The sequence below is a fragment of the Bombus flavifrons genome, chromosome 10 (assembly GCF_040668555.2).
Source record: "Bombus flavifrons isolate JBK064 chromosome 10, iyBomFlav1_principal, whole genome shotgun sequence".
Taxonomy (NCBI): Eukaryota; Metazoa; Arthropoda; class Insecta; order Hymenoptera; family Apidae; genus Bombus; species Bombus flavifrons.
This window is the reverse complement of record NC_138451.1, coordinates 10909428-10930600: the sequence shown is the minus strand read 5'-3', so window position 1 is coordinate 10930600 and position 21173 is coordinate 10909428. Positions and strand designations below refer to the sequence as shown.

Below are 21173 nucleotides of genomic sequence, written 5' to 3'. Positions count from 1 at the left end.
CGGATATTACCTAAAATTTCGTTCCGATAAACGGAGTTCGGATACAGTGGCTACACGAAATATTTGTACGCCGTTGTATTTATTATAACATTTATATACTAGTTAATTAAGTCCAAGCATATTAAGTTTCGTACCATCTAATAGTATTTTTATAAAACTATAAAAATTCGAAACGTGGAACTATGAAAACGAAATATAGAACCCTATAAAAAGATCCTTCGTTGAAAAATAACGACACGTTCAAATAACTTTTGCAACCACCGTCAATGCAGTTCTGTCGTACTGCAAATATGCAAAGTGCACAGTGGCCCACGAAAGTGTTCGAATACTTACGCAAACTTTTTACGGATATACCAAACGTGTAATACGAAGACTTATTACTACTAGCAATTTGTATTGCTTGTTGTTGTTGCTCGTGATCTATAAACTTTCACTAATAATACTCGTTCAATTTCCAGCTAGAAGGATATCCAAATACTTAGAAACTTATATAGCGCACGGTCGAATAAAGACGCGAATTTATTAAGAACTCACGTGCCTTCCGACGAATCGCGAGAAGCTCGTTCGTCTTGCCGGTAGGGCGCTAATAAACGATTCGCGTTAACGATTGCATCGTGACAACCGGGCATTTTTTACGCTCGTAAACACTCGGCCGTTATTTGTGTAAGAAAAGAGCATTACGGAAGACAAATTTCCCTTTGTTTGCCATTAATTTCTCCGGGGATCGGGACGAGGATGAACGAGGGAAAAGTTAAGAGTAGCCGGCTAACAGATTCGCAAACAGCTTTCATATTTTTACGTACACCGCTGCCGCCGGACAGGCCGAGGGTATCGCGTTCCGTTGGAAAAACGAATGGCCGGATGTGTTTCCGCTGTAAACACGATTTTTCCTCGAGAATACCTCTCGCAGAGGGATTCCCCTTTCGTTGGTACTCGTCGGACGGAGTAATAGGCAAGGAACTCTCTGCGAATCCGCTTAATCTTTCGGTAAACTAATAAAACTTCGTTAAGGCTGTCGAAGCTTCACTGGTATTTCCATCACGGCCTTCGAATGAACGCGACCGATTTGTTCGTTCCTCTTCCTCCACTTCGGCTATGAAGTCGAAGGTGAATTCGATCATAAGTACTCTCTGGAATGAAGTTCGTTTTCGTTCCACGAGGGAGCAGAGAGAAATCGAATTAATGGAGGAGAATTCCGAAATTTAAGAACGCTCCCTAAAGAGGTATCTTTAACTCGATATTGCTTCGATACAACGAAGAATTTTTTTATTAGGTTGACGTTGACGAAATCATATTTTCAAATCTCGATTATTATAGAACAACGATTGATGGAATAACTCGCATTAATGGAATATTTGGATAAGTGGAAATTGAAGGAAACTTTTACATTTTTATTCGGCAGTTTTCGTTCCCGTTCGATATTAATATTTGAGTCGCCCAGGGGCCACGTTAAAAAACATTCGGAATAACGATTAATGGAACGATCGATTAATGGAAATTTTGAAGATGAACGCTTTTGATTACGAGAAAAATTGAAAGACAAGAATGGAAATTGGAAGAAATGTGTACATTTCTATTCGCAAGTTTTTGTCCCTGTTTAATATTAATATTTGTATCGCCCGCAAACCACATCATTCGGAATAACGATTAATGGAACGATCGATTATCGGAACATCGATTAATGGAAATTTTGGAGCTGAAGCCTTTTTATTACGAGGAACATTGGAAAACAAGAATAGAAATTCCAAGAAATCTTTACATTTTTCTTCCGAAGCTTTTGTTTCTGTTTGATATTAATAATCGAGTTGCATAAAGAACCTCGATTGGCGGAATAACGATTAATGGAACGATCGAATATCGGAATTTGGATTAACGGAAATTTTTACCTTTTCTGAAAATATAAAATGAATTTGTACAACGCTATTTTGTGAAAAGTGACAGTACTTGCTGATATTTACAGTAACTTGCTCTTACACCATTATGATTCTCAGTCAATTTCGAAGAAACTTTCCTATCCGTTATGACGATCGATTGGACGCGTTTCTATAGCGAAATAATTTTCGCTGGGAGCCTGAGGTACCACCGCAATGGTTTATAAACTCGAAGGGAATAGCGTCACAGCTATCAGGCTGATTTACAATGTTTGCTCCCAAGGGTAAACCGTTAGTTTCTCGTCCTCTATTATCCCGGTGGTTTGTACACCGAACATAATCTAAATGGAAGGAAGAAAACTAAACGCGAACAAAACACCGACAGCTTTTTAACGCGAAGATGGGTTTAATCATCCTGGAACTATCAATTATCGTTTAAGCAAATCAAACAAAGAAAAAAGGACGCTAAATATGGAATCACTTATTACATTACGTAGCTGACGATAATGTTATATTATTGTAGTATCATAAAAAGAAAATTTAGTTTTAGATTGGTTTCAAAAAGCCAATACGATTGTAACAGTCGTGTTTCAGTACGAAACTAATGAAATTTCTTAAACGTTTTCTATAATACATTTAATACGCACGTAGAATATTTCTATGACAAATATTCAAATACTTTGATGAGTCACTGTACGACGAAGAAAAAAACCAAGAACTGTTGTTGAACGTATTGTTTCTTTCGATTTGCAGGAGCCGTTGGTGGCGAAGGCGGAGACGAAGATGACAAGGAGAAGGAAGAAGAGGCCGAAAGAGAAAGGCAAGAAGCCATCAGGGAGGCTGAGGAACGAAGGAAGGAGAAGCATCGCAAGATGGAAGAAGAACGAGAGAAGATGCGACAGGAAATCAGGGACAAGGTAAGGAATAACACCGTTTCCTCTTTCTGTCTTTTGCTTTCTCCTCGCCAAGAGGGGAAGGTTGCCGCGATATAAAGCGCGTAAACGGAAAATCAGCTTTCGAAGAATTATACATCGAGTCAGCGTTAACTCTATTTCGCTTTACGAATTCAAAGGCTCTGGTTAAATGGACCAGTCTTAGAGGAGAACTACGGCTCTTGGTTTTGCCGCGCGATATAACAAACAAGAGTTTCGTAAATGTTAGTTCGTTCTTCTACGAAACTGCCGACTGTTCGGGCAACTTCGTTCTAACGACTTTTGAAAATGTGCTCGTTCGAACTTTCGCTTCGTTTCGATTATAGACCTAATCTTATTTGTTAGAGGAAATGAAATTTCTCTTTCAAAGTTCAACTTAGAATACCAGTATCGTGTAAATTGATTAGAAGTAAATTGCGAATGAAGTGGCAGTTAACACAGCTTTGATTCCTAACGGTTTTCATTCCACGTTACCTATCAGGTGGATATTAAACGTGTTGGTTTGTTTATTAAAGGGACGAGCGATAAAATTGTAATAGTCAATTATATTAAAATCACTTTAAGTGCAAGTATAGAGATAGCGTATGCCAGTCGTATTCGACTCTCTAACTATTCAACTATTCGACTATATGGCTGTCCAAATGTAACTCCGGTTGACGATTACAAATAACGGCGATAATATTTTGTCCGGAGTTTGTTTACCTTTGCACCTAGCAAACGAAAACAACGTTGGTATTCCAAGGCACAATAGTATGAGTTTCCCTCGATTCAAATCTTCCATTGACTCATATACCGCTCGCCTATATTTTATATATAGTCGCGACGATTTGGAGAAATGGCTAAAATTGCACGCATTTCCTAACAAAATCGTAAAAATACATTAGCAGCGTACGCGTCCTTCATCGTAGAAGGTAGCAAACTATAAATGGACTCTTACAACGTGTAATTCACCCATAATTTTTGTCCATCTTGGAGAAAACGTAACGAACTAAGATCTTTGAGCGAAGATGCGCTTACACGACGCGTTTGTCTGCTTGCGAATTGCAGCCGAAGAGCAACAAAAGCTGCTACTCGTATCAAAGGCAATTCATGTTTCCCTGTCCTTAACAGCCTCAGAGAGAAAGAGAGAGAGAGAAAGAGAGAGAGAGAAAGAGAGCTCGTTCGTAATACGCGTACTGAATGGGGTAGTACGTAACTGAAAAGCTGCATGAAAGATAAAATACTCCGGATCGAAAGTCTCGTGCTTATTTACAAATGTACGCGGGTGTGTCCCGCATTGGAGCGTGGAAAGTCCCGAGGAACGTAAAATACACGTGTGTATGCTGTATGCTACATACTGTATACTGTATACATACAGTATACACACTCGTAGTGTGTATCGAGTGCCTTGTAGGGGCCGGTGAAACGGTCGAAAATTTCAAAGGTTCTCTCGGCGCCGAGCTGTGTAAAAAGATCACGTTAAAGAGCGAATATTTTTCTAGATTATCCCTGCGATACGCATCGTGGAAATAACTCGGCAAAAAATTTCGGTTTACGAACCTTCCATTAACCTCGAGCCAGTTATTTCAACGAGAGAAACCATTTCAGAGAAAGTTCGAGAAAATGACACTGCGTTTCCCGACATATATTACCTCTCGCCTCGCAAACTGCAAATTTTCAATTACGAGTTTCATTTTCCTTCGATTTTCACGGTGCTCTGCTCGCTGCTCACGAACCCCGCCTACCAAGGAACCGCGTGCATTCTTCGAGGACAAAGGATTCTCGCTTTTCGCCACGAGTTGCATGGAATATCTTTAGGGCGTCTTTTCATACTTGCCGGAATAGGAACACCTGGTTTCGTTTGCCAATGGATTCGCGCCAGTTGTCTGCGTGATTCCGACGTCGCTGTTCAAACCTACCGCAACTTTCATTTATCGGGATGAATCCCTCTTTCTCGTTGCACGAGTATTAGTCCCTTGCATACTTCGATCATCATTACGAGTATCGTTGATCGGTCGACGAATGCCTATAGATTTCTCGGTTATATCACGGACTTGGATAATATCATAGTCGAGCAGACATCGACAGAATTAATTCCACCTGCGGCTCTTTATGCTCGTTCACCAGGAAATCTAATATTTTATTATCACCTCCGATCTCCTTCCTCGAAAGTTCTCGCGTTACATCGACGCTACCAATCGAACCTCGAAAGATTATCGCGTAACCGTAATGTCCTCCGTCAGCTGCGGCAAATCTCACCACCCTTGCTTTCCTCCCAACTCCGTTTTAACACGTTCCTCTCCAACAGGGTGAAAAATGAGCTCTCCGTCTAGCGTTGCTCGCGCCGAGTTTATTATTGCCGACGAGGATCGATTTTTTCCCCTCGAGTTTTAAGCAACCTCGTAAGGATACGTTTGAAGACCATTCGTTAACGGCGCGCGTATCTCGTTCCATGCAGCGGCCCTGCATTTTAACACTAACATTTGTCCGGTCAAACGACTGGTTTCAAAATTTCATTTGTTATTGTTCATTTAGTATTATTCGTTGTTATTTCCTTTGCTCGTCTAACTTTATGCAAATTCTTATATCAACAGAGACTGAGAAATTGATTGATCAGATAACGTAAGGATTTACACGAAGTTAGACGAACGAAAGAAACAACAACGAATGTACAATATTAAGTTAAATGTTGCAATTAATTTCGCTCGTGATCTTCAACGTCATTTTTTAAGGAACACGCGAGGAATTAAATTTTTAAAAATTTATCGCGGAGCCATTAGTTAAAAAAATCCAGGATCGCAAGAGTCCGAGCAACGCCGGTCACACGCAACTATTTTCTCATTAAATTCATAAAAGTTGGCACTCTAGTTGCGTGTTGTTATCGCGTTATACGCGAACTACACACGAAACCATACTGTCGCGTTGATCGACGAATTTAATGACCGTTCGGGAACGCGTATGCTAATAAGCGGACGCAGCCAGCAACGAAACTGAAACCGCAGTTTGATAAGGGAAAGGCTTCCAAGAATCGCGGCCAATTTATACCGCTGCTCGCTCGATTAGTCATAATGCGCGAGCTAACGCTTCTAAATTGGACGCTGAACAAAGCTCGGCTACTTGGCATACCTTGCTAATTTCCCGTGTCAATACGAAATAGAGCAATTATCTAACGAAGCTGATTTCATAATTCGAGCAGATCAGAACGGTCGCGCTCGTATTTTGTCGGCTGCAATCACGCTAATTAGTCGTGACTGTTCGATGATACGTAACCGTTTGATCAACGAGAACCATTGTTCCTGGCTGTCCGTGGTTTCGTAATCGTCCGCCGATAATGACACTAACGAATAATCCTCGACACACGATTATTTTCACGCCACGGTTCTGCAAACTTTTCCAAGTGCCCGGGACAATTTCGATCGACGAACAATGCGCGATAATGGCGGCCCATTCCGCGCACCAGTGTCGCCAGCGCGAAAAACAGCGTTCATTTAACCGTTCGACCACGGCGTCACCCCGTTATCTCCAAAGCCGTTTCGCGATTAATGCGTTTATTTTACTAAATGCCACGCGAAGCGTTTTTCGCTCCCGTAAAAAATACAGATATTTGCAATCGACTGAAAATACTATGAAAGGCCGGATGAACGTTGTCGAGGATTTCATAGTGTTCGTACAGCGAAATATTTAGCGAGTAAATTAAAAATTTACCCCGGCACCGCTCGTAAATATTCGGACAATTTGCTCGATTTGTAGCAACAATACGTGAATTTCACCAGAATAATTACAAATTAGAAATTAACGACCAACTGGTAATTAGAAACAACATTTACTGCTTTTTCGTAAAACTAACAGGACATAAGAATAAACTCTCTATTTAGAAACATAGTAATGATATATATATGTAGGAATGTTATATTATAAGTTAATAGAAAAGAGTATGATAAATACAATATCGTTGCGCTCACACGAAATCGAATATAATACCGCGTTTCGCGTATTCGTTTCTCATTTACTCCTATGCTCATTTTTTCCCTTAACATACCTTCGTAACGCTCACAACACTCCTTGACAACATTAACATATCTTGACAACGTTTATAAACAATTACCCCCCACGCCACGTCCTTCCCTGACGTCACACCATCCCACATATATTTTACCATTTATATTACTACGTATACTGTGGCTGACGAAGATGTTCCAACGTTTATCACAGAATTTCTTTATTGATATACTACGAAACTTTTTAAAATTTCGTTAGCACTGTGATGGTACACGACTATCCTGATTATGATAGCCAAATTTGAAACCAATCTAAAAATATATGTAGAAATTACACGATATTTAAGGCAGACGCAGGCCGGAAAAGAAATCGTTATACAGCGTGAATAGTAGTCTTAATTATCGTGGCTTATTAACATAACGAATAACCGACTGTTCAAATACTCTAGTGATCTTTGTCAAGTATATTCCCCACCAACAAACATCCTGTAACTTTTGCATACATATTCAGATCGTTTACCAACTCGACCAAAATAATCACGGTGGTCATAGCATTACGTAAAAGTTTCTACCAAGTATTTAAATATCGCTGATTTTCTTAACATCTCGTATCTGAAGTTCGTGGTAAGGCGAGCAAATAACACGGCAGAGAGTGGTGGATAATTTATTAATTTCCAGGGGAGAAAATTCGAGCAAGCATTTCGCGATTACTATGTAAATAAGGTAAAATAGGCGGGACTGAAAAGAGAGGTATAATTATTCGTCCGACAAGAAGACGTTAATCCAGCAAACGTCACCGAAAAGATAAATCGTCCGAGATGGCTGAGTTTCATGGCGGACGCTTACTCGTTTGCACGTATGCAAGCCGTCTAACAAGAACGGTCCCCGACTTAAAATGCAAATTTGATTACGAAGCGGCACTGCGAATACGACGAACGGTCCGTCACGTTCGCAGCCTGTTCTTCCACACCTAAATATGGCCACGCGTAAATGCACGTACGCGTACATCTCGAACACGCCGGGTTTTCCCAACACGAAAGTCACGCCGAGTTTCTCCAACGCGAAAGTCACGCCGGTTGTTTATCACGAACCCGTATAAATCGAGCCAAGTGCAAGATAATTTCCGCTCGTGTTGCACGGAATTTCAGAGAATTGCGGAAACCGAAACGCGAATTCTCCGGCAGAAAAAGAAATAGCATTAATCAGAGATACGGTCATTTTTAATAACAACTACGTGGAAAAGGGCACAGTTCATCCTTAACATTTTGATCCATCGTTCCGAGTAATCTCATTTAACGTAGAGTGGCTACAAATCGACGTATCATTGTAGTTATCGTAGCATTTATATATAATAACAATTAACTAGATCTCGCATTATTTAGTAGTCTTCTTTTACGACTATAAGAGTTTAATATCACGAGGATGAAACATGCAACTTGATAAAAACTGCTTTTTCTAGCCGCATATAACCGTCGAGCAACTTTACTTCCCGAGATATACACAAAATTATGTTTGCCTCTGTATGCTGTACTTTTTACAGATAGATTTCAATTAGACCTTAGGACTGAGGTAGTTTGTGCGTGAAAAAATTGTTCAGGTGGAATAAAGGACACCTTTAACCTTCCCAAAGTACGATGAATTTATATCTTCCATAGCTTTCCTCGTACTTGTCTTCGTGTAAGAAAATTAAACGAATATTCTGGTTATACAGGATGGTCAGCAGGTAGTGAGATTTGAATATCCTTATTGCGAACGCTTCAAGTCGTAGGAGGATTTTAAATTTCGAGAAGTTTCGTGGTCTCGAGGTTTGGCGAGTCCCGCTCCTAGAAATGATTTGCCTAAAACGTTCGTTAGAAATTCCTTTAACCGTGAAGAAGGAACAGCCTTAAAGAAAGACATCGGTATTTTTAGTGGATATTTTAGTTACCGCGGAAAAAACTCTCTTTGAAGTGTCCATAAACTCTTGGCGTATTCAGTGACGAATGTTCCGACAACTTTTCGTGGTCGGGGCCCCGGTTGGCCAGACTTTGTGAAACATTCACGAGCGCGCGCCGCTGAAACGGAATTGTTTATCGTGGAACGTGTAGCAAAGCTGGCCGGTCATTGTTTACGAGTTCCGTTCCATCAAAGCAAACTCAATCCTTTCTTGTTTTTTGCGGGATGAAAAGTGAGCAAAGCTTTATGCAAAGAAGGAATAAATTTCGAGATTCTCATAAAACTTCATTGAGAGTTGTTTCTATACGGAGCGTGCAGAATAAGAGGAACAAAATTTCTGACGTTACTGAAAGATTGTGAAAGAGTGCGCAAAGAGAGAGAGAGAGAGAGAGAGAGGAAAACGAGAGAACTATCGAAGAGAAAGATAATTTCTCAGCGTTTTTGACATTCGCCGGAAACCATCAGCACAATGCACCCAGTGTTCGGAAAGTTTTCCAACACGGCCGATTTACCGCGAAACAAACGACGAAATGAAAAAAAAAAGAAGAGTTGAACAAAGAGCGAAGAGATAGAAAGGACAAACAGATGTCACGCGAAATCGTACTATTGTCAATCCTGATGTATTGTCCTGTCAGGATGTAGTCAGCGGTGCTGACATGACCCAGATGGAATCGAGGGCTCTCGCAGAATAATCGAGAAAAATACGTCCCGGTATGCATTGTACGCATTAAATGAATAACTCTCGAATCATCGGCGTGACGTCGTGCAATTAAATCTTGTCGCGTTTGTTCGTCAAGTGCTTGTAAAATTATTGTCGATAAACGCGTGTACGAAGATAGGACCACTTTGAAAATGACCGTTCGATCCGATACCCGATTGTCCCTAAACAATTGAAAGTTAATAGGGCATTGCTTTTGACGTAAAAAATGTCCGACCAATCTGTATGGTAGACAACGAGTTCGAAATATTGGCCACTCTGACGAAACGCTGCAATTTCTATGACAACAAAGATTTCAATACCCTCTCGACGATTTGGAAAATTAACGAGGGCTACTTATTATCGAACACCGGAACAATAGAAGATTAAAGAGACACTTCAAGGGACACACGATAGAAGAGCCATATATTTTCATTATTACGTGAAAAAATGATGGGACATTTAAACAAACGTTTATAACGAGATATCTGCTACGGAGACATCTTCATTTTTCTCGAACAAAACAATTTTCTAGCGGCAGATCGAATAACCTTGAATCGATATCGAACTCTTATAGAAATTCATATTTTTATAAATCTAAGTAGAAAAGCTACAACGTCGATAAAGGTTTGTTCCATTTTCTTGATACTATTTATTATATTCCGAATATTCCGCACATTTCTGTCTGATTTCGTACATTATTGCACATTGAAATTTTGCATAAATACCTAAAATATCCTGATCTAGATATAATAATATGATGTAATCGCTCTTAAGGTTCCTTGTCCTGGTTCGAACGCACGCGTTCGAACCAGGACCAAATGCGCGAAATCGTTGATTTCGATGTTCGTGGAAATTCAGCGGAAAAATACGAGTTAGGAAAATTGAGACCGTTTTGCATCGGCATGTAGGAAGCATCGTGTCATTCCTGAAATATCAGTCCCTCGTTAAACGGAACCGAACCTCATCCGGCTATCTCGTTACCGGGGTTCAGCTTCACCACTGCTTTCCAACGCACTTTCATACGCTCTTCAAGCCTAGCTGTTTAGCCGGTATAAATTTAAATTTCGCCGGGACTTTGCAATCTCCACGACAAATAATCCGGATCGCGTTTTATCAAAGCCTCTGTGACGAGAAATAAAAAGTTGGGAACGTTATCCCCGGTCTTAGCTTGGCTGCGAGCGGTTCTGTATCGGCGTCGAGGATCGTTCAGTCAGAATTAATAAAGATTGATACTTCATTAGCCGAGACATCGAAATCCTCCGTGAAAGTCTTTTCGCGATATTTTCCCGGAGGATCCCTTATCCACCTTTTCCAGCAACAATGAACGGAAAACTCGAGATATAATAACACTGGTGATCCCCTTGAGAATAAAGATGTATTCTTAAGCGGACGCTATTCCGCAAGAAGATTTCCTTCGGTAATCGCGCCGGCACGACGGGGTCAAAGAAAATCCGATTACGGGCCTCGGCTAATGATCATCAAGAAGAGATTTCGTTATATGGCCCTTAAGAAATTTCGCTTAGGAATCGGCTCCTCCAGCTTCTGGAATATCCTACACAGTATAATTAAAAATACCACAACGTCTTTCCGTTTCAACTGTTGGACACTTAATGACTGCAATGCGATTCAGGTTTAATAGCGAGTGAAAGAAGATAGCGAGCAGAAAGAAACAGTGAAATAACAAGTCAAACTTACGTTAAAGAAGATAATGTATTTTCTATTTACTCGCGTGCACTGGAAGAAATAAAGTCGTAAAGAAAAGCCATAAATCTAAAGGAAATGTACGAGATACGAGTAGGTCGCGAGCGCAACGGCCAGCAAATCGAATATTAGAATCTACGATAATGATTTAAAAATGCAAAAATGGAGACACGGTCTAGTTTCTATCGCAAAGGTTTATATACATTTATTGAATCTTGTGTATTCGATATATTAAAAGAAATTAGTAAATATGCGCTTTCTTTTAGAATCGTTTAAATTTCTAGATCGACAAAGTAACATTAAATTTACTCGGAACATTTTTCGTACAAGTATTAACAAATGATAAACGTTTAGTTGGAAAAGTTCGAAGAAGGGACAAAGTTACACGTGCGGTTACGATGTTTTTTTATTTTATCGCTACCAAGGAAATGACATTGGCTATATCGATGGAGAATATACGAGATATCGATATAACATCAAGTCTAGTTTGTTTTATAATATCATATAAATACAAAAGGTATATGCAAATTTCTGTAACATTGTATTTCGTATTTTATTTGTTCGTTCTTCCTGTTAATAAAAGCGTAGGTACTAAATTACGTTGGTTGTCCAAATACGCGTTCGAATTCGCTCGATAAAAAAATTTAACGTCAGAAAATTGCCGAACCTATGAGGTCTTTGCTGTAATATCTCGAATTTAAGAAGCATACGAAAACACGTAATGAGAGCAAAAAGAAAAAAACAAGAAAATATCTCACGATCATATAACAGGAAGAAAAAAGAGATTTGAAATCTGAAGACGCAGTGGAGCATGGAATTTAAAAGTGGAATTTAAAACTTTATTTAAGTCTGTCGTTGCGGAAATTCCAAGTTACGAAAAGAACATTTCCTTTTCTTCTTTTTTAAAACTTTCCTCTCAATTAGGAATGGGCTCTTTAAAACATGAAAATAAATATTGAACAACCTCTTTTTCTATACCTCTGAACGTTCTTTGCTAATACATAGAATGTAAATCTCATTTATGCAAGTTTGCAAAACGAACTGTTTTTCCGCGACTCGAAGAAGGTCGTCTCGTTTTACGTCTCTCTTCTGTGTCTCTCAATTAACTCGAACAATTAATTAAAAATCCTCGAGACAGTGGCGACAGACCAACATCCGTTCGTCTCGATGGCTCGATGAAACAATGAAAGCGACTTACGCAACTGAAGTAATGACATTCAATATGGTGGCGCTACTCTGATGGACTTTTTCTAATTAAAAATTTCCCTACTGTCTTTGCTGATGTTTATTATTGAACGAGTAATATACAACAGATATTAAATCAACCATTCTTCTATAATTTATATTTCCTTCGTTCCAATCGTTCTTTCTCACTCGCATTGATTAACACTGCAATAATCAATTATTATCGTACGTTTAAATATATTTGAGAAACTTCTCGATCATCATATAAATTCAATAAAATCATTATATAAATTTGAGAAACTTCCAGGGAAGAGGACCGATAAATAATATTGGAAGTTTTATTTCTAGCTTTGGAAAAATTACATTAAACCATCAATGATCATTCGGAACCGAGTATCATTGTATTTGCATATTAGTATGGAAAATTCAGAAGAATGCTGTTTAATTTCTAGGAAAGGCAATTTGCTGCGTTTTATAACAATGACGCAAGCAAAATTATAAAATAATTTCAGTATTCAAAGGTAGTTGCTGATGCCCATAAATTGCATCGCTATTATACAAACAATGTAGATATCCAGTCCAATTTGCTGCATTTGCATGTCAATGATGAAATAATACTATGCAACATACGTGTGTGTGCCTGTATAAATTCTCATTGACATTTAATATTTCATAGCTAATGTTTATTCTCACTATTCCGTATAACTAATTTATTTTTACATCTCCATTACTAAGTTCAAGCATTAGCAAAACAAGATAGATCGAAACAGATCAGCTTATTAAAAACTGGAATTATTATATCGTTTGAAACATTGAAATATAAACAGTCTACAATGATAAAAATCTGCAATGCAATGATAAAAATCTCACCAGTTACAAATAATACGATTAAGTTGTTTCTTATCTATACTTTCCACTCTTTGTCACTGATAAATCTGCGCTATAAAATATGTCTCTTGATTTCGTGCATTTCATGAATAATTTCAAGAGCCAGATTCGAATTTTATCAACAGGATACACTCTATTAAACTTTCTGAATCATTCGTTTAAATCACATTCATTTTCATTTCACCGGAGTTTAAATCAAAAGATGACAAGAATCGATATATAATTCTCAATTATTTTCTCGAAACTCTTGCAGACAATTATTACAAATCATCGTCTCAAATGAATATATAATTTTCACTCTTCGTAATCCAAGTCCAATTATCGCGTTTTTCACAAGATCGGCAGATGTCCTAATATCTATGAACGAAGATATACGCGTCGTTTTATGCGATACAAATCGATAAAAAATAGACAACCTTTTGGCCGAAATCATTTTTAAACGTCGTGGGTATATAAGCGGAGATGGCGCGCAAGGGATGTTTCGGAAATGAAGCATCTCAACTTTGTCGAGGGTCTGACCGGACGAACATAAATTCAGCAAAAAAAACGGACAGCGTGAAATAGGAATATCCATATGGAACGAGTATTCTAATATGATACGTTAGGATTTATCGTCGTGGCGACCTACCAGTATATCACCATTTTTGGCAGTATTATCGTGGAAAAATGCTACTGTCGTTCCTCTGTTAAGCGATCGATAGATTTTGATAGCGGAATATGGTCGACGAATGGAAATCGAGGTTTCGACCAACCATCCATCTTTGATTCTCGTTAATACACCTTGCGATTTTCTAAACTTCTATTAGAACGATCCGATCGAAACAAAAGTTCGCATTCTTCCCTTTCTTTTTTTTTTTTTTTTTTTTTTCTCGATAACGCTCTAACGTCGTTCGCTTTTCGACTCGAAGAGAAAATGTTGCCGCGCCATCTCCGGCACTTTGTTCCATCGGCGGCGGGTTTCCTGCTCTTTCCGAGAAATTGTCGAAGGAACGACATTATTGCACGTTGTCGTGACCAATCCCCATCGACGTCGTCGTTCCACCGCCGCAGTATTTTATTATGTACTTTATCGAATCTCTCGTAGCAGATGTATCTTCGAGGGACCGATGTTCCACTCAACGGCTCACTTCGTCCACACGACACGTTCAATTGCCTGTTTAACGTATGTTTTTCCTATTCTATTACCGTTTCCCTTCGTAGCTTGCGTCAGTAACAATTAGCGAAGAAAAAGGGTAAAAGTAATTTAATCGGTCGTCTTTAGCTAACTGTGTTATTTTCTTTTATATTTCTACGTTTATCGATCTTGGCTGATGGCTCATTAACATCGTATAATAGAATAACTAGAAGCAGGAGATCGATCGATCTTTATTCAAATGTAACAACTCGTAAACGAAAGGGATCTTTGGCCCGATGATTTGTAACTTATCTATTTCGTATGCGAAATTTTAAAAAGTTGATTTAAATCTTACGTAAAGCTTACGTTGAAATCTTGTAAACTAATCTCAGCTGTTGCTCGTTTAAAATTTATAATAAATCCAGTGTTACGTATACATGTCGATATTCTACAAAGATATAGCGTGCGTTCAACATTTCCTCTTCTTAAAAAATTTCAATATGAAATTGCAAAAATCGTAACTATCTCTTTTCTCGTTTCCAAAGAAACCGCTGTTTATGTTTGCTCGATTTCTTAAAAGAGAAATATACAATCGAAACTATGCCATACTCAGACGTAGTTCACCGATGTAAATGACTTCGCTCTTAAAAATGAAATTTATCTTTCTACTCTGCGAGCCTTGAGTCAACGTCGTACAAGTTTATTAGGATTTAGATTAGAGAAATTAGGCTACGAACAAGATCAACCGAATATAGTAACAGATTTCGTAATTCGTGTCACGAACGATGTTGTTACGTTGGTTAAAGTCTGACCAAGAATAGAACGATTCTGAATCGCGAGCCAAGGAGATACGAGCCTTTTTTACGTTTCGATAGGACCGTAATCGGTGAAACTACTTTAATGTTCATAACACGCGAGCACGCGATTCCCGTGCAGTCACGAGCAAAGCGCACCATTGTATTTGAAATTGTTCGTCGCAATTGCAGAAATCGCGAAGCTCGCTTTTACCTTATTTTATTTTCTTGTATTTTATTTCATTTTACTTCGTTGTAAATTTTAAATATTGGACAAATTTCATCACCATGTACTACCATTCAAAGTCACGAATAATAATAACGACGAATACCGACATATTCGGAAATCTTGCCTCTGTCCTTTGAAATTTATCAAACTTATAAAGTATCCAATATTAATAAGCACGTAACACTTTTACTTTCCACGTGATACCGATTGGTAGACACCGATTAATCAATTGATAAATATTCTTCAAAAATGTAACCAGTGTATTATTGACAAAATCGAAGGAATAATCTCCGATTATCTGAATCTCTGTCGTCGTATCATTTTCATATTTGATATTCCATTTCGGTATTTACATAAATTGATTACGCGAAAATATTTCTGAATACAAAAATTCCTGCCTAATCGTGCGGATCAGCTACGTTCGTGACATTCGTGTTGGCGTTCCGATAATCGTGCTTCTACTGTATTTCGATTCGTGCTTTCCATGAATATTCAAAAATTCAACTAGCGATAGCGAAGCGACTTTGAGAATATAAATCGATGATTAATCGTAAGACTTGCGACGAAAAACAAACACGTCCGATAATGCGGGTCGCGTGCCAGGCAAGTATAAAAAATGGGTTACAAGCTCGGGCAGCTGAAGCCGAAGCTGCGATGAAATAAACGAGCTGAATTATGGATGCATAAATATATCCAACAGGTGCAGAGGAACAATGTTATCTATGTAGATTCGCGACAGGTAACGCGCGCCTTTTGCCTTCTAAATTTCGCTGAATTTCGTAACAGCGAAAGTATTGCTATATATATACAGCATATCATGATCGCGATTTATTGCCAACGAATTTACGATATCGTAACTGGCGGTTAATAGCAAGCGTAATACGATCGGGGTGAAATGTAGTCGCAGAGACCTTGGGCGGAGAATAGTTGGCTAATCCTGTTGTGTTAAAGAAATGTAGACACATTAACAGATCAAAGACAAGGATAATCGCTAGAGGAAGATGCTAACGAACTTAATGAATACCAATGAGGATCTTGGTTAACGCGTTTCCTGTCCTATTTACTGTTCCTTCTTTGTTGTTCCTCTGGTAATATTGGATTTATGCAAAAGATTCCATTCGTTTCTTTTTTCTTCTACGAGAATGTAATTTATTTCTTTATTGAAATATTTTCCCTTACGTTCAAGTATATTTCGCTGTTTCTTTGATAATTCGCTGATTTAATCGCCAAAAGCTGAAAACTTAGTTTTCCAGTAATTAGTAGCGTAATTTCTATTGCGTCCGTTATTAAACTAAATAATCGTAATTGCATTTTCAATACCTCGAACCTATCGTCTTCTATCTGCAGAGAACAATGGAGAATTTGTCTTCTTATTAAATAATTCTTATTAAATAATAGTTTTATATTTCAGTAAAATTTCTTAGTAAAGTTATTATTAAGATTTATCGAATTTGTTTTGGAACACGCGTACAAGAAAATGACAATAGCAAAGATACACAGATCAATACTAAACACAAAATAAAAAACACGTACATTCCAATGCGTATAGTTTTAATCTCTGTGAATTGAATATAGAAAAATATCCAATTTCACTAAAAAATTACACGAAACGTTTCTCGGCTATTTCCAGCGATGAGAAACGATAGCGTGCGTACGCTACGAATAACAAAAATTATACCGTGTAACAAAAATTATACGTAGCCCTGAAATTGTTCATATTCGCCTGCAATAAATCGAAATTGCAAGACGACGGGCATTATTCGAAATTTTTTACCGCTGTCTCGACAATGGTCTCTATGAAATTCAAACATGCTGCCCGGACGCGAAAGAAATAATACGCTGGGATATCGTCACGTAGCCCGTCAACGTTCTCGATATCCAAAAGCCGGTTGTCTTTCTCAGCGGTGATCCACGAATCAAGGAATATGAGTACAGGTCTGAAACGGACCGAGGATAGAAAGAACGGACGAGGAAAGTGTAAAATGGGGAGAAGAGAAACAGACAGCTTTCCAATTTCGCAAATTCATGACCCACGGAAACTTCGCCGGTGTCTTCTCGCCAGACTGACTGGTGTCAATAAAATCGCATGGAAATACTGAGAAACGGGTGCAGAAGGGGCAGGGAGGGGTGAAAGGAGGTGGCTACGTATCAAATTGACGGAAAGTCAAAGTTTTAAATCAGCCACCAGACGCGCCCTCTCCTACATTCTCGTTACTCGCTCTTTCCCACTTACTCTCCTCCCATAGTTACACGCGCTCCTTAACATTTCAATTTTCATTGATTACAAAATTTAAGGAGTGAAACCGTTCGACAGATTTGAATCGGTCGTACGACTGTTCGTAACACTGACGTTGGGAAAACGAGCTTATATTCGATGTGTAAGTTAGTATCGTAAACTTGGATGGTTTACAACATAGTAGTTTGGAAAACAAGTTTGTATCGAATATGTAAGCTGGTATCGTGAAGTTAGGACAGATGTAAAACCAAGGGCAAATTTCTTGGCTGAGAGGTTGACATAAAGAATATTCAATCGGCCACGAAAATAAACCGACAGACAATGGAAACAGATATTAACGAAGTTTCGTTAGATACGACATTGCCTGTACAGAGATATAAATATCAATTTCAATCATTCACTAAATAATTCATTACAAGTGTGTGTAAACAGCATCGCTCAAAAATCTTAAGTTACATTGGTTTCAAAATTGGACAGGTGTAAGTGGCAGTAGAACGATACGATGGAGTTTCATTTAACTTGGTATTTTATATAACCAAAAAAAGTAGCTGACGTATAAAATGTTAACGCGAGTAATGCGAGGTAATATAAAGTTCATAATGTACGTCAAATATCGAAGTTTTATTAAAGATAAAAAGTTGTCAAATCTTTGAACGCGAGTATATATGTATAACACTATCACCGGTTTAATTAAACTTCATCGATACCTACTTCCACTACTTATGCGCTTATTTTTGTCACCGACTGCATCCACCTATATATCTATCAATCTGTATGCGACGCGTATGCAACGTCTTGCTCTCGAGATGCCCAAATGAGATCTGTTCGCCTAACATACGTATCCTACTACGTGTTCTTCGTAATAGGTATGACACGACGCATCGATCACCACTGTCGTTAGATTCTAAGCTGAGTTACGCTTAAATATCGTTCTGAACAGGAGCTCGATCAGGCGAGACACGAACTACGTGTCAAGCTAATTAGCTTTCGACGCGATAATTAAAATCCGGCGTCTGATCGATATCGTGTTTATAGCACGAATACCCTGGCGGGCGTCAAAGGTGACGCTGACGAAGAAGAACGAGAGGAACGGGTAGAAAAAAAAGAAGAAGAGGGGAGAAAAAGAGCCGCGAAAGTAGAGAACCGAAGAACAAGACGGCTGACAACGTAAGAACAACGAGCTGCAACCCGGACGAGGTCGACGTGGGAGAAAGCAAGAAGAACGGTAGACAACGACGACGGGAGAAGCGAAGAGAGAAGATTGAACTTAACTGGGGTCAAATTGACTCTAGTAGGGAGTCCCTGCATTCAATATGGCGACTTCCTAATAGAGTCAGGCTGACTCCTTTTAAGACGTTCAACGGACCATCGTGAAAGTACTTAAGGATGCGCACGTCGAAACAAGTTAAGGCTACTTGTACTACAAAGTGTCGGTTATAATGCGATAAAAGCATTGACGACAGAATCGGTATCGGTGCGTTATTCCTAGAGAGTGTGTCAGCGTTACGCGAATGGAAAATGTACACTCCTGTCCGTAAGTATTAGGGCACTCGCTGGTTTCACGCGAAATATGACAATTAATCTAAATTATCGAGGAGACGATTAATCGACGAGTATTTCGTGGAAGATCGCGATTCGATGTAACGAAATTTGTGCAAACTGTATATTAGCAGAAATTACAGAAATATAGTAAATTACTGTAATAGTAGAATATTGATTTCTATAGTCTTTCAGCCTAAATTCTGTCGAAAAAATGTCAGATGGGCCAGACGAAAACTCGAAGAATTCTGCAGAAAATCTGAATCTTTTGTAGCATATATGATACGAAATATCAATAAATACAAGACAGATACTCTAATCTTATTGTATGGCATTGATGAGATTACTATTATAATATTGAATATGGTTTCTTCATAGTTTACCGTCCTATAAAGTGTGCTAATATTTATAAAATGAGAAGTAAACGATACGCAGTTTTTAAATATACACGAGAGTTATTTGTACATTTGTACATTTATCGTACTGTTAGCTATTTAACAACGATATATCATACTACAACGTTACGTACTGATAATTTCGCGAACAAAGTGAAACGAGCATTCATAACATCTTTTCCCGATTTTGCATGCAATGAACGTATCAGGCAATAAATTCTCGCTTTGTAGAAAGAGCACCGTGAAATTACAGATTTTAATGTAGCCACAGTTGCAGTCACGTACGCCCAATTAGAAAATTAATTTACGTAATTGGTACATCAAATTTAATTAAACTCCTGTAATTACAACGTACTGATTAATAAAATATCATAAACGATGCGTATCGGTGGCACTTTCGAAATTGTTTATCGGCCGCAACAGATAAAAATTAAACAGTAAAATTCCCTTTCTCTCGAAATGAAACGAATGGTGACACAACAATAATGACATGATATATCGGTAAACTGCGAATGCTTACGCATTTATAGAAAACCTCAAGGCAAAAAAAAAAAATGCGCAGAATGCGACAAACGTGTAAAAATTGTATAGAATACAAAATCTCTTTCCAAACTGAAGGAAACAAAAATTCTTTTTCTTTTTGAGAACCAAACAAAATGCTAGATAGAAAATTTTACGCGATAAGAGCACAGTACTCGTTATAGTATTCGACGAGTGAAACGAATCTCTGCTTAGATCCCATTGCTTTAGACGTGTTCGTAAGAATATCAGTTTGCGTAAACATCCGCGGTCTACTTATTGGTCACCCTATTTTCCCCTTCTTTTTATTTTTTTCAATTTTCACGGGAACTGCGACAGGAACAACGCGACAGAAATATTCGCTGATCGTGAAAAATAGCCATGATTCGGCAGAAATTGAAAATTGAACACGCACCAGCGATTCGCCAGTTACAAAAGTTGATGAGAATATCGCCATGTCATTGCGCGCCGAATTCCTTTAGAAATGAAATCACGGCGCGAGTGACACGCTTGTATAAAGAAATCGTAATTTCCAGCGATGTAATTAATGGAAACAGTTCTCGTTCAACGAAAAATCGATCTTTCGCCTCTGTCGTGCTCGAAATACACATGGAAACGTGGGTCGACTGTTACCCTCCCCCCGGGATTCAACAACGAACAATTTACAAATAGTTGCGTTTGCTTCGTAACCAGCGATGCTTGTACCGCGCTCGCACCGTCACGTGACAATTAGGCTGATTGTGAGAGACAGAAACTGCGCGAATACTAATGCTGTAACAAGATAGCTAGACAACATTGCGAACTAGGGATTTGATAACGTTCGCAAAGTTTCTGCTGTTACGAACACGTGTTACCATCGAACGATGTTGAGATACCATAAATATAACTGCTTTTGTGAAAATCCATTTACTTTACGTAGAACCAAGCCTTCTCGCGTTTTTCATAGTCATCGTCTTATTAAAAAATACCGATTCGTCACTGGTAGATATCGACGTTTATACCATTAGATGCTTCCTTATATTTATTATCCGTAAATGTTCACCAAATTCCTATGAATCTCCTATTTAATTCGTTTAATTAATTACCAGATTAATTACCACGTTCTGCATTAGCGGATGTCGTAATACTTATCAACGAGTGTGTATGTCGTTATATTGA

The 21173-nt window shown here is 38.5% G+C and overlaps 1 protein-coding gene across 2 annotated transcripts in view; it reads left to right on the top strand.

Annotated features, from left to right (window-relative positions):
* The window catches only part of cpx (synaptic transmission protein complexin), a 326410-nt gene that overhangs the window by 292254 nt on the left and 12983 nt on the right, over nucleotides 1–21173 (top strand). For both annotated transcript variants that reach the window (XM_069121737.1, XM_069121738.1), the window contains one exon: nucleotides 2625–2788. In XM_069121737.1, the coding sequence (XP_068977838.1) occupies nucleotides 2625–2788 (164 nt within the window). The remainder of the gene's footprint in view (nucleotides 1–2624; nucleotides 2789–21173) is intronic.